General features: G+C 35.5%; 1 protein-coding gene across 1 annotated transcript; it reads right to left on the reverse strand.

Annotated features, from left to right (window-relative positions):
• Window positions 1–1,461: 1,461 nt before the first annotated feature.
• LOC109827083 lies at window positions 1,462–3,508 on the reverse strand. Its single transcript, XM_020394044.1, has 5 exons — window positions 3,243–3,508; window positions 2,734–2,805; window positions 2,164–2,634; window positions 1,645–1,943; window positions 1,462–1,529 (listed from the first exon to the last, which is right to left on the reverse strand). Exons 1-5 carry the CDS (start codon window positions 3,506–3,508, stop codon window positions 1,462–1,464), a joined length of 1,176 nt encoding a protein of 391 aa, XP_020249633.1.
• Window positions 3,509–15,611: the final 12,103 nt, after the last annotated feature.

The following is a 15,611-nucleotide window of genomic DNA, read 5'->3' on the forward strand; positions in this document are numbered from 1 at the left end:
TTACCCTCAAGAGGAAGTTTCTAGAGAATATTACTCAGAATATTCTTAAGGATAACCTGACGACCTCCCAATGGGTATATGAGGTTAAACTATTTCCCGAAAACTCAGAAAAATACATGAGTATAAACTATATTCCTATAAAGACTGATATAGTGAAAAACAATCTAGTATCAATTTGGCGACAAAAGCTGAATTCACAAGCACAAATTCCAGCTTCGATTCAAGATCTCGACGATGGTCAAGTGATAAACGTAATACCGAAAGAATCTTAGCTATTACAAAATACTGAATAGATTGAGAGATAAAGAGGTCAAGAGTTGAAGCCATCTACGGGTCCCTCTACACGATCTACTCAACCAAGCATTGAAGGGATCGTAAGTAATATCTATCTTATCCAAAGTGTCCCAGACTCCTCTATAAAAGAATGAGTCTAGAATACTTTGGAGGGAGTATCTGTAGGCGTCAAAAAAATACTGATAGATATCCAAACACAGCTCAAGACAAAGAGAAGGTCATCCAAAGATCACAAAAGACGACCTTACACTGTCTCAAAAGAATCGAGACAATGTCGACTGTCTCACATGCGAGACAGTATAGACTGTCTCACTGTGTAAGACAATATTGACTGTCTCATAGGGCGAGACAGTGTTTACTGTCTCGCACGCGAGACAGTGTTTACTCTCTCGCACGCGAGACAACTCTGAAATAATCAAAAGTCGCTAAAATAGCCGCATGACACGTGTCCATTAACTGTCAAAGAACGTGGGAAACATCATGGACGAGAATCACGTGGATAACTATCAAAATAACGGAGTTTGAAATGTTAGAAGGCAGTTACAATGGAAACCGTCGGGCAGTTTGGGTTTTCCGAGACAGTCTTTACTGTCTCGGAAGCCGGCCGCCGAGACAGACAACACTGTCTCGCCTGCAAAATTACCTCACGACGTTGTGTTTTCAATTAAGTGTCCCAGGGGCTATAAATATCCTCCTAGGGCCATTTGATCTGGGGATTCGATCAGATCAGAGCATAGAGAGCAGAATACTTGAGCCTTTTAATAATTCTTTGAGATTTAAGCTTCGACTTAATCTTGAGAAGAGTGTTCATCTTACTTTGATAAGATATTCATTGATTTTCATTCTTGCTTCTAAACGAAGGAAGAATACCAAAGACTCTCACGATCTGTGAATCGGTGGTCCACGAGCCAAAGCACTCCTGGCACAGGCAAAGTCCCGCAAAGCAGAAATCGATAAATGATTCTTGTGTTATTTTCTAAAAAGTTGTAATTTTTATTTTGTTGTAAGGGAAGTCTTATAAAAAGGCTGTTTCTTTCGAATTTGTTGTAATCGACCGAAGATATAATGAATTCCACAACAAAATCAACTTTTGATGAAAACACTGTTGTTTATTCGTCTAGTGCATGGTCTGCCACGTCTTTTTTTGGTGAGAGGAGGCGTTAACACTCACTCTTCTAACGGTACAAAGCGCTTCTCGTAATCTGGGATGGGAAAGATGATCGGTGCATAACTTGCTGAATGCATCAATAGTCATGTAGCAATCACAATATTGATAAATTTTTCGTCCCATCCATGTAATTACAACGCACGCATGTTTGCAAGGAATGCGAGTGATGTCCCAGGACCTACAAGAACAAGTTCGATTCTTCAAATCTACACGACAAGTTTTATTAGACTCGACCTCCACAATATCTTCTGTCGAATGTTTAATCGCCAAGCAACTACCATGCTGAATATTATTAGACAGCACCATCTCAGCTTCCAGGCATAAGTATCTAGACCATTTCTGACCCATTGGCCTTCTTTCATGCATGCGCTCCATTATTTGCTTCCGTATGGTCTCAACCAAAGGTAAGATTCGTAACAATCGTGCCTTTCTTATCCAGCTGTTGAAGAACTCAGCAACGTTTGAAGTAACATGGTCATACCTTAACAACAAAACACTAACATTAACAATAAAACCATAAACTAAACATTAAAGGCCTAACCTTAACAATAAATATTCTAAACTTAATAACAAAATCCTAGCATAATAATTCTAACCATAACAATAAAAATCTAACCTTAACAGAAAACTATAGGATAACTCTAACCTAAACAACTATAACGGTGCTGTAACAAAATAGCATTGAAACCAAGCTATATTACCTTATACTAGGAAAATACGTGTTTGCCCATCTCTCCGGGGAGTATTCCATTACAGTGACGTAAGCCCAGTGATCGATCGCTGCCAATTCTTTCATGTCATCATTCCATTCAGATATTGTGAACTTATAAGCCGCAGATTGTAACAGCTCGCCCAACGTAGTCGCGATATTTGCCTTGTGCCTAAAATCCTTCATCTTCTTTTTGAAATTCTTGACTAGATGCAGAACACACCTTGAATGGAATGCATCTGGAAAGAATTCCTCGACTGCTGCCCTAATACCCTTGTCGGCGTCGGAAATCATTACCAGTCGATGTGGAGGTTGGTAAGGATTTTCCCTATCATACAGTAACGTCCATAATCCTTGTAAGAACCATTTCCAGTTAACCTCATTCTCTTGGTCGCATACGCAATAAGCAAGGGGAAATATTCCCTGGTTGCCGTCATACCCAGTGGCACTAAGTAGTATGCCTCTGTAACGATCTTTAATAAATGTTCCATCCAAAAACAATAGAGGCCTACACCCAGCAATGAACCCTTCAATACATGTATTATAACTAATGAACAATCACCTGAACCTCCCGTCATCAGCATCAATAACAACACGACTCCCAGGATTAGTTTTATGCACCCTAGATTCATACCTGCATGAATATAACAACAAAGCAGTACATTTAGCAACGGAGACATAACCATACAAACTGATCTTCAAACTTCACAACCAACACATATACTTAACGATGAACCAACAACTTTAACAACTACTACGTATAGTTAGCAACCAAAACGTAAGCAGTAGATTTAGCAAAGGATTCATAACCATAACAACTGATCTTTAAACTTCACAGCCAATACGTACACTTAGAGACGAACCAATAACTTTAACAACTACTACGTATAGTTAGCAACCAAAACGTAAGCAGTAGATTTAGCAACGGATTCATAACCATAACAACTGATCTTTAAACTTCACAACCAACCCGTATACTTAACGTCGAACCAACAACTTTAACAACTACTATGTATAGTTAGCAATCAAAACGTAAGAGTGATTTCAGAAGAATAAAAAAAAGATAAGGACCATCTCAGTGAATCATAAGCCTCATCATCGTCACCAAAGAGGTCCTGTTGAGCTGTCTCGTTACCCCCACCATGCTTTACTGTAGTTAATCTTGATGCCATAATTAGAGAGTTGTCGTTCTTGATATCAACTGCACAAAGATCTGGTCTAACCTTCAAAATAGCGTGTATTTGGGTAGCAATGAACTTCCTTGATGCCCTTGAGTTGCCAGCATTTGCTCCATGTTGACCGCAGGTGTGGGTAGATTCGAAATTCTTTATGGACATGATAGACGAATTTTTGAGCGAGGAAGCAAACAACATCCAAGGGCAACCATGTGTGTGCTTGAATCGGCAATAGACTCTTATGCACCTTTGTTCATTGTGGTAAAAATCATACTCGAACCGTTTAGCAATTGAATAGTATTAAAGTACTAATCTAACTTCAGCAGCACTATCAAATTTCTGACCAACTTCACGTATGGAGGTGTGCTACTCAGTTGGGATCTTTGTTTGGTGGTTAAGCATGTCATTCAGCAGCATAATCGAGTCGCCGGTGGGGTTGTCATTAGGAATACGCTCATCATTACAGGTTTGGATGAACATGGTATCTACGCACTACGAATTTTCTGTCGGTATTGTCCTGAAGTAGTAATAAAAATACATAGCCTTAGCAACTAACTGATAACCTTAACAACGAACTCATAAACATAACAGCCAACACATATCCTTAACAACTAACCCTTATACTTAAGGACAGACTCGTGACCTTAATAACAAACGCATATACTTAATATCAAACACCTTATCATAGCAACCAACTAGTATACGTAACATCAAACAAATAACCTTAACAACCAGTCCTTAACATAACCTTGACAACCAACTCATTACCTAAGCAACCAATGCATAAGGTTAACAACTAATGGCAAAACCTATCAGTGAACTCACAAGGAAATCTGGAGTGTAATTCCTACGTAGTTTTCAGCGTAGTCTGCATGTTCTGCGAAGTTGAGGATTCCTCAGCGGAGGTAGCATACAAATTCATGTCTATAAATCCATTACGCCGACAATACTCGAACATCAAATTTAAGTCATCGTCATTGTCAATTGAAATACTGATTTTCTTTTCCCTTTCGCATATGAACTCAGTGAAAGATATTGTATTGGTATTTTAAGCCTTTCCGCCACTTGATATCTCTAGCTGATTATTTTTGTATTCTCTTTGATAACGACGAATACACCGTCACCACCTTTGTTGCTTTTTGCCTTCGTTACCACGCATAGAAGAGATCCATCTGTCATTTTATTACAGGGAGTAGTTGAAGAATTGAAGAGGCTTTTATTGAGGAGAATTAAGTGGAAGGAACAAATTAGTTGGGGTAATAGAATGGGGAGGAACTCAGTGATTTTATTACGGCTGGAAGGGGAATATATCTGGTGATAATTTTGGAGGGAAATGAGATCCCCCCCCCCCAAAAAAAAAGGCATTCTAATCACCATTTAATGCCTACAGTTGAAACGCCATGTTTCCGATGTGAGAGGGTGACGAACACAGGCTGTGAAGGGTATTTTGGGCATATCGAGAGGGGTTTAAACGGAGTTACGCCTGGGGATTCGTTTTGGGGGCTGGAAGAAAATCGCGGGCGATTTTGGGGGCAAAGCACCCGTTCAAAAAGTCTTGAGGGGGAGCACATTTTCTTGTGTTTTGGGGGCTGGAAGCATTTTCCCCAAGAAGTAATTAACAACAAGAAGCATCATTGATAACTAATAACCAACCAGCATCTCATAAATGATTGTAAATATTTTGTTAAAACCACATGATATGCTCACTCATAGCAAATCCTTGACCTTATCAACAGTTCACAAATTAATTAGTCTAATAAAAGTTCTCAACATTCATAAACTGTATGGTATATCTTCAAAATTAATCATATAATTTTGAATAAAGACACCAAGAATCAAAGGTTCCACGATGCTCCATAATAATGTACACTTAACGTCGGGCTCTACCACGCTGCAGACTAATTGATAGGACAACTAAAATAACTGCAAGATGAGAGAAACCAGACTCTAGTCTAGGAAGTGTAAGGACCATGTAAGAAGAATTTGTGAATAAATGCCTTTAAACTGCATTCAAAAAATAGCATTAGATCATTCATGACTCTAGCATGCACCACAACCTTCAAAAAAAAAAAAAAAAGCCAATCCCAAAGTGAGACAAACAGAAGTCCAGGTACCATTTTCTAAAAAATCAAGTAAGCCCACTATGAACTTTACTTATTAAGCTTTCAATTAAGCTCTAAGGTAAAACGTATAAAAAATTAACTGAATGAGACTAGTGTATTAAAATAGATCTTCGTTAAAAAAGAACTAGGTATACAATCATGCATTAACTAGAATGAAAATTACTCGAAAATAATGAATGGATGTCATAGAGAACTAAGAACTAATTAAGTAGAACCTTGATTTGACAAGAGGCCACAACCATTCAGCACCACCAAACAAAACATGAAGTACTCAAACTGATGGGGGTTGGCAAGAGGGCTTTGATCTAGAGGCGAGGAATCATCAACGACATAGAAGAAGGCTATCAAAAATGATTGCAAATATTTTGTTAAAACCACATGATATGCTCACTCATAGCAAATCCTTGACCTTATCAACAGTTCACAAATTAATTAGTCTAATAAAAGTTCTCAACATTCATAAACTGTATGGTATATCTTCAAAATTAATCATATAAATTAATTAGTCTAATAAAAGTTCTCAACATTCATAAACTGTATGGTATATCTTCAAAATTAATCATATAATTTTGAATAAAGACACCAAGAATCAAAGGTTCCACGATGCTCCATAATAATGTACACTTAACGTCGGGCTCTACCACGCTGCAGACTAATTGATAGGACAACTAAAATAACTGCAAGATGAGAGAAACCAGACTCTAGTCTAGGAAGTGTAAGGACCATGTAAGAAGAATTTGTGAATAAATGCCTTTAAACTGCATTCAAAAAATAGCATTAGATCATTCATGACTCTAGCATGCACCACAACCTTCAAAAAAAAAAAAAAAAGCCAATCCCAAAGTGAGACAAACAGAAGTCCAGGTACCATTTTCTAAAAAATCAAGTAAGCCCACTATGAACTTTACTTATTAAGCTTTCAATTAAGCTCTAAGGTAAAACGTATAAAAAATTAACTGAATGAGACTAGTGTATTAAAATAGATCTTCGTTAAAAAAGAACTAGGTATACAATCATGCATTAACTAGAATGAAAATTACTCGAAAATAATGAATGGATGTCATAGAGAACTAAGAACTAATTAAGTAGAACCTTGATTTGACAAGAGGCCACAACCATTCAGCACCACCAAACAAAACATGAAGTACTCAAACTGATGGGGGTTGGCAAGAGGGCTTTGATCTAGAGGCGAGGAATCATCAACGACATAGAAGAAGGCTATCAAAAATGATTGCAAATATTTTGTTAAAACCACATGATATGCTCACTCATAACAAATCCTTGACCTTATCAACAGTTCACAAATTAATTAGTCTAATAAAAGTTCTCAACATTCATAAACTGTATGGTATATCTTCAAAATTAATCATATATCTTCAAAATTAATCATATAAAAGTTCTCAACATTCATAAACTGTATGGGGTTAAAATCCATGACATAGAAGAATGCTATCAAGATGAACATTATATGGATATTGTTCACGGTTGAACAATAGTTTTTCTTATGTGTAGGTGTTTGACTGGTTGGATGGTGGGGATTATTTTGGTGGTCAAATGAGTGGTGGGTGATCGACAACGGTAATTGAAAGAGAATTTTAATAGGTACTAAGCATCACACCTAGATGCCTCACACCCAAGGGCTTCACACCCAAAGACACTTCATATGCCAATAAGCACATGCTCAAGATCAAACTCAAATTTTTTATTCATCAATGTCTTTTCCTCATAGAGGATTACATCTCTTATTTATAAGGAAAAAATAGCAACTAAACATTTAAGGAAGTAAATAAAAATCCTCATCAAAACCTAACAAAACTAAAAGACGTAATCAAATAAAATTCTAGCTAAAATAGAAAAAGCTTTCAAAATCAAATCCTAAAAAAAAAAGATTATAGGGTATCAAATCAAATATTAGTAAAATTAAAATTATTCTAATAGATGTTAAAATCTTTTGATGGACGATCCATGATTGTCTTGCATCAAATCTCCCATTGTTTGATAAAACTCAACTTTGAGTTTTATAATAGAAAAGCATAATGTTTGACTTGATTGGTGAGAAGAATTCTGTTGTAAATTGCAATATCTTCAAGGTGAGCTGTAAAACCTAATATTGAGTTGCTGGTGGAGGGTCTGGGATAACGAACTCAATAACTAGATTATCTTGAAATTTGCACGATTGAAGCTTAAGCGTTAGATTGACCTATTGCTTTATTTTTGGTTCCAACTCTTGTTTTAATCTTGGACTCTGGATCTATCTTTTGATTTGCTTCTTTTGGATATAGTTCAGTCTCGCACTCCGTATTGATCTTTTGATCTATATCTGATTCTGACACACACTCAGACTTGATCTTTGATTCTTGATTAAAAATTTTGATTTTGCTTTGCTTTCTTGTCTGACTCAAGTTGAGGCTTCTGATCTAGATTGAAATCAAATTTTGATTGAAGATCTACATCTAGCCGGGGTTGAGGAATTTGTGTTGGCTTTACTTTAGAATTTGAAGAGAAACAATATATTCTAGATGGTGGACTAGGGTACCTCCTTTCCAAAAGAGCATTCATAGTTTGTCCATGAACGGATGTTTGAATGATAATAGTTTCTATAACACCAATATTTTGCCTCTCTTTAGTCTACACTCAGCATATAAATACATATCCAATTCTGACTTATCATACATAGAAAATATATCTTCTATACTAAAAATCCAGACATCAAATTCATAAGACTCCTCATATCCATCAAATCCATAAAAGTAGGCTAGGGTGCCAAATTTAAGTGGATTAAATTCATGTCCTTATAAAGGAGGTAGCAATATCTTACCCTTGATAACTATGGATCCTTTGGCTCTAATACCAAATGATGGCAGTCGACGAGAGGTCTTCGATCCGGAGGCAATGAATCATCAATGACTTGGCGGAATGACGTCAAAATCCATGATGAAGAATAAGGCTACGATGATGAACAATATGCAGGTACTGTTCATGGTTGAATAGTAGCTTTTTTATATGGATGTGTTTTGACTGGTTGGATGGTGGGAATTCTTCTGGAGGAGAATGAGTGGTGGATGATTGAGAAGGATAATTGAAAGAGAATTTTAATAAGTTCTAGGCACCCCACCTAGAGGCCTCACACTCAAGGGCTTCATACCCCAAAGACACTTCACATGCCAATAAGCAATTCAAATGCTCAATATCAAACTCAATTTTTTTATTCATTGATGTCTATTCCTCATGGAGGATTAGATTTCTTATTTATAGGAAAAATAGCAGCTAAATAGTTAAGAAAGTAAATAAAAATCCTCATCAAAACCTAACAAAACTAAAAGACGCAATCAAATAAAATTCTAGCTAAAATATAAAGAGATTTTAAAATCAAATCCTAAAGAAATCATAACTGAAAAAATAGAGTTTTTATTTCTAGGCCCATTTATTTACTCAACTTTACCTATAAACTTAATCATTATTACTTGTATCTTTATACCCAATTCTCTTTTTGTATTTATCTCTAAACCCAATTTCCAAAATATAATACTTTTATATATGGCCCCCCTAAGTTTTTTCTTAAATTCTAATTATAGCCTTTCTGATTTTATCTCATGTAAGTAGGCCCCTTTAAAAAATTAAAAAATAAAGAAAATGAAGAGAGAGAGATAGAGAGAGAGAGAGAGAGAGAGAGAGAGAGAGAGAGAGAGAGAGAGAGAGAAAGAAAAAAAAGAGAGAGAGAGAGAGAGAGAGAGAGAGAGAGAGAGAGAGAGAGAGAGAGAGAGAGAGAGAGAAACAGGCAGGAACCCTCTCTCTCTTCCCCACTCCCCCTCTCCCATTCCTTTCTCTCACTCCATTTCTAATTAACTACACTCTCTCACTCCATTAACATATTCTTATATCTCTCTTATAAACCCATCAATTAATCCTCACCCACTTATCAATCAAGCATTAATGTGTAGGGTGTGATTTTGATGGATATTCGTTACTTTCTTAGCAATTGAATGTACAATTTTTCTATTTACTCAACTACCAAGTTTATAGCATTAATGTCTCATTTTATTCATGATAATTATTTGACATTGTTATTCATGAATTCATAAAAAATAGTAAAATTTGTTACATTTGATAAAATATTAGTTAAATGAGGTTTTAGTCAACCACTCATTAATTTCACATTATTATTTCACATGATTATTTCACATTAATTTCTCATTATTATTCATGAATTCATAAAAATTAGTTAAATTTGTTATATTTGATGAAACTTTAGTTAATTTGATTTTAGTATAGAATGATAACCTGTAAGTATAGCATGAAATACAAGACTTGTAAGTACAGCATGATATCCTGTAAGTATAGCATGATGCACTGTAAGTATAGCATGCTTTCCTATAATACACTGTAAGTATAGCATGATACACTGGAAGTATAACATGATATCTTGTATGTATAGCAAGATATACTGTAAGTATAGCATGATACGTTGTAAGTATAACATGATATCCTATAAGTATAGCATGATATCCTGTAGCATTATTTTAGTTGTCTATCTTTGATGACATTTTTCTTAAATTTGTTTATTTTTGGTGAAAAACATAGATGAATGAAGAATTGTATTATGCATTGATAGATTTTAGAGGAAATAATCACTTTTTAAAATTAAATGTCTACGGGAGTTACAAAGATTTAGCGGTTGTAGTGCAAAGTCTAATTGCTTGTAGTGCAAGTATGATACAGTTCACTTGCAAAGTACCCCACACATAAGAAATTTATGTGTATGTATGTGATAATGATGGTGGCTCGATAATGTTCAATATACATCGAAGTTGCAAGGAGAATATTATTGTCATGAACGCTAAGATGAATCAAGAGATATTATTTGGGCAACAAGCTAATATTGTCCATATTAGGTAATTTACACTTTTGATATATACTTTCATACTTTTATCATCAATTCTAAAGTTCTCACTTTCTTTAACTCTTGTACAATTTTCTATGTAGTAATCCGTACATCCCCTCTAGTGACGAACATGTTTCTTATTCACAAAATCCTTCGTCTTCACAAAATATGTCTCAGGAAGTTAGGAGCTCTAGTATGATTCCTCTTGCATGGCACAATGCTATTAGAAGTGTTGGTCAAGAATTTGAGGATGTTGAGCATTATCGGTGGAGTTTAAGTAATTACTCTATTGCATGAGGATTTAACTTTGATTTCGTAAAAAATGAACGTAAAAGAACGACAACAAAATGTAAGGCCGCAAACTATGAATGGATGGTTCATTGCACCCGTCGTAGATATAGTGATCAATTCTATGTAAAAAATTGTAGTTCTCATAGTTGTTTGGGAGAAGGCATATGAAAGGAAGGATATAGACGAGCATTTCGTAAGTGGAATGCTAATCATCTCAAATCAACCTTGAAGGAACTACCCACTTATTGCCAAATTAATTTCCAGAAGAACTTTAAAATAGAATTTGGTTTGGACGTCCCTTATCATAGAATTTTGTGGGAAAAAGAGCTAGCTCAACATGGAATGCATAATGATACTAAATATTCATATGACCAACTCGATGGTATAAGGATAGAGTTGTGGAAACTAATCTGGGATTAATTATTCACTTAGAGTATGAAGATGGAAGATTTATAAGAGTATTTGTGTCTTATTATGCTTGTTGGAAGGGGTTTATGGAGGGATGTAGGCCAATGTTATTCTTGGATGGTACACATTTTTGGTAGGTATGATAGAGGTTAATCTCATCAAAACTTGCATTCATGTAACATTCTTCATAGTAAAATATTATACTTTGTTTCATAATTATTCTTCTCTTTTATAGGTATAAAGGAACCTTACTTACCACAACTACTCTAAATTGAGATGGGGAAATGTTTCCCGTAGCAATTTGCATATGGGGGATGGAGAATGAGAGTAATTGGGAATGATTTTTGTAATATATTCGAGATATTCTCTTTAATGATGAAGATCCCCATAAAGAGTTAAAATGTAGTAGATGTTAACAGTATGGTCACAACCGTAGAACATGTAGACAACCTATTGCAGAGTAGATATGTTCTAAGCAAAATATTACAAACATGCATGAGTTTTGTGTTATGCTTTTGTAGAAGTGGCATCTTTTCGGATCAATGTACAATATGCTATACTTTTGGATGTAAGATATGCTATACTTTTGGATCAATGTAAGACAAGCTATACTTTGGATGTAAGACATGCAATACTTTTTAGATCAATGAAAGACATGCTATACTTTTGTCATAATTTTTGATGTAGGATATATGCTTGTTATGTGCTTATAGGATATCATGCTATATTTACAGTGTATCATACTATACTTATAGGATACCATGCTATACTTATAGGATATCATGTTATACTTATAGGATATCATGCTATACTTATAGTGTATCATTATCATGCTATACTTACAGTGTATCATTATCATGCTATACTTACAGTATATCATGCTATACTTACATGATATCATGCTACACTTACAGTGTATCATGCTATACTTATATCGTATCATGCTATACTTACATGATATCATATTATACTTTCAGTGTATTTTGCTATACTTACAGGATATCATGCTATACTTATAGTGTATCATGTTATACTTATAACATATCATGCTATACTTACAGCGTATCATGTTACATGTACAGCGTATCATGCTATACTTATAGGATATGCATGAGTTAAGCTATGTTCCGCATGCTGCACTTTTTAATTCACTGGCAGCTGCTTGATTACCTCAAAATTAGCTTACAAACCTTTAAGTTTTCAACTTACAAGACAAAAACACGAGCCTTAGAATTAAAATATTTCAACCCTCATCAACGAGCATATAATAGCACCAATAACATAACACTATTGAGAACATAGCTTTCATTATTGAGAACCAGCACATAATAACAACCCTCATCAACCAGCACGATATTTCAACCCTCATCAACCAGGATATAATAGCACCAAGCACATATCATAAGCACATAACACTATTGAGAATAACTTTCGTTATCTACTTTCAGTCTAACAAACTGAGAATAATACTTTATAAATATTTATACACCACAAAAAATTTGCATATCACAGTTGGCATCCAGCATCCGTGGAACTTAGCTTGAGGATCACGTTTATATCCTAAAATCAAAAGATACACGGATCAAAAGAATAGTAGACTGAATATACAAGTTAGCAGCATTTCTAAGAAACCGCATACAACTGAACATTACACTTATGAAAAATATACCTTCAGATAGAAATAGAGCAACAATACGAGCTCTATGTCTTGCACAATCCTTTTGGTCAATTAAAATTGGTTGACCGGAAATGAGGCTGAACATGTATGACATCAAGAACACCCTACAATCTAGGCTACTGCAAGTTCAAATATTTACAATATCAATATAAAACTTTTGGCCCACAAATATATAGTTTCTATGTGTCACAAAATACAAAATAACAACATACAAATAAGTTGAATACACTAACCCACGTTGTTGAGGTACATCAACAGTTTCTATCTCATGACAAGATATAATATCCAAATTCCAAGATCGGTCATCTCCTTGATAAGTTCACTCATCTTATCCCTTCTAGCACACACAATCTTCTTCGTACCCTTATAACTTTTCTTTTTTCCTCTTCTAGTCCTACGCTTCATATCCTCTTCAATTTCAACCTTAGAACTATATGAAAGCAAAAGCTTATAGATTGTATCGCGATCACTTCTATGAAACCTTGTATCTACTATAGATCCTCCCATCGGAAGGCTCGTAATTCTCCCAACATCTTCAATACCAAAGGAGGTCCATTTTCTCTAATTTGAAACTACTTTTTTCAATATCAAAGACTTCTAACAAACAATCCACTAGAAGTGGTTACATTGGAACATCTGGAACATCTAAATAGCCATAGAATAGAGTATCTCGAAGGGCTATCCGTTGATCCTCCGACAATGTAGCAGAAATACGATTTTGAAGGTCCCAGAAGTAGCCAACGTTGGATGGAATTCTCACTAAATCCACATGTACGATTTTCGACAACCAAAATAAAACATAAGCCAACTTTAGTTGTCTATCAATATTATATATTTTTATTAAAATAAACTATAAAGACTAAAAAATCTGGATGCTTGGGTTTCAAAAATCTAATAATGTGGAATGTTATCACGTTAATGAAACAAGACACTCTATGGGTGCATTGGCTTCATGATGTGTGCCTAAAAAACCAGAATATATGGGAGATTTAGAAGAGGCAAAGACAATCATTATTGGCTTCATGATGTGTGCCTAAAAAACCAGAATATATGGGAGATTTAGAAGAGGCAAAGACAATCATGGAGCTTCAGGAGTGTGAGAGATAAAAAACCAGAATATATGGGAGATTTAGAAGAGGCAAAGACAATCATGGAGCTTCAGGAGTGTGAGAGATAAATTTAAGGAGGAGGTACAACAAAATGGTGATAGTTGCTTGTGGCAGGATGAAATTACCAACCATTTATTTTTTAAAAGTCAGTTCAGTAGAGATGTGTGGAGTAGAATTATAGATTGTTTGCAAGTTCGCACTACTCATCAAAATTGGCCTGAAGTCCCGCACTGGTTTGAGAAAAAATGTTCTAGAAAGGGAATAAATAACAGACGTAAAAGCAGGCCTTTGCAACAGCTGTGTATAGTATATGGAGAGCTAGCAACAAATTGATCTTTAAGCAGATACAACCACATATTGAATTGTCAAAGAGTCTGCTTTTCTATGAGTTGAAGATTAGGCTTAATTCTGTACAGAGGATGAAAGAAACCATAGAAAATAGAAGGTTGTATTCTCATGTGAGAGTTTTTCACTTATTTGCATAGATTTTAATTTTATGCATAGGGAGTGAGAGTTTTGAGATTGTACTTCATGCTTTGGTAATAAAGTTCCTTGCTTTACTTGACAAAAAACTAAAGGAATATATGAATATAAGAGTATACCTCTATGGACTGGGATGTTAACGGCAACTGGGACGGCGGCGGGCGACGGACAATGATGAGGTCAACGACAACGGTGACTGGGATGGCGACGGGTGACGAGCAACATCGATGGAGTCAAAAGAAACAAGACAAAAATCCAAGTAAAGTTCTCAACACGAGAGCTGAGACGAGCGATAGGCGACGGCGAGGTCAATGACAGCGACGACTATGATGGTGGCAAGCGAAGGGCGACAGTGACGATGATGGGCAACGACAATGGCGACGGTCACGAGAAAGGGGATTTTTGGTTTTTCAATTAGGCCTGAGAGTTGAAAAGGGGGAAAATAAGGAGGGAGAGAGAGATACTGGTTTATATGGGGCTAATGAAAGGGGTATTTTAGGATTTTTACCATGTTTCTGTATAAATATAAGTGCTTTAAGTATTGTATTTTAGAAATTGGGTTTAAAGATAAATACAAAAAGAGAATTAGGTTTAAATATACAAGTAATAATGATTAGGTTTATAGGTAAAGTTGAGTAAACAAATAGGCTTAGAAATAAAAACCCCAAAAAAATACATGGAATCAAATCAAATACTACTAAAATTAAAATTATTCTAATAAATCTAAAATCTTTTGATGGATGATCCATGATTGTCCTGCATCATATACTATATGTAGCACAAAAGAACAATGACCACAATATAGTTTAGACATAAGAGTCATGTGTTGGCTATAATCTATACCAAGAATTAATCGATGAGTCAGCAAGCTAGAGGAAAACATTTTTGATAAGATTGCAAACATGCACATGAGACTCAATTGTGGGTTTGTAAGATATTTAGGTCCCTCCCCTAACCCTTTTCTAAAATCTAGCATTTAGCTATTATGGGTGAGCGTCTCCTACAAATGGTATCAGAGTAACCGCGGCTTCACACTTAGAAACAACACATGAGGGGTTACGTCGACAATGCAATGTTCATCTGAGGACAAAGACAGAGGGCAATGCTGGGATTTCACTGCTCAATTGGGACTAGACTAGTGCAGAGCTAACCCCTCATGGACATAGGGCCTGTAGAAGAGTGACGATCAAGTCAGTAGGTGATCTTGGGTGGGGAAGGATAGAGTTTGTTCTTAGTTACGTAAAAAGACCAGAGTGCCGCTCCTTTTATAGTGGATCTGAGGGGCAAGAAA

Source organism: Asparagus officinalis, unplaced genomic scaffold (genome assembly GCF_001876935.1).
Source record: "Asparagus officinalis unplaced genomic scaffold, Aspof.V1 AsparagusV1_Un17, whole genome shotgun sequence".
NCBI classification, from domain to species: domain Eukaryota; kingdom Viridiplantae; phylum Streptophyta; class Magnoliopsida; order Asparagales; family Asparagaceae; genus Asparagus; species Asparagus officinalis.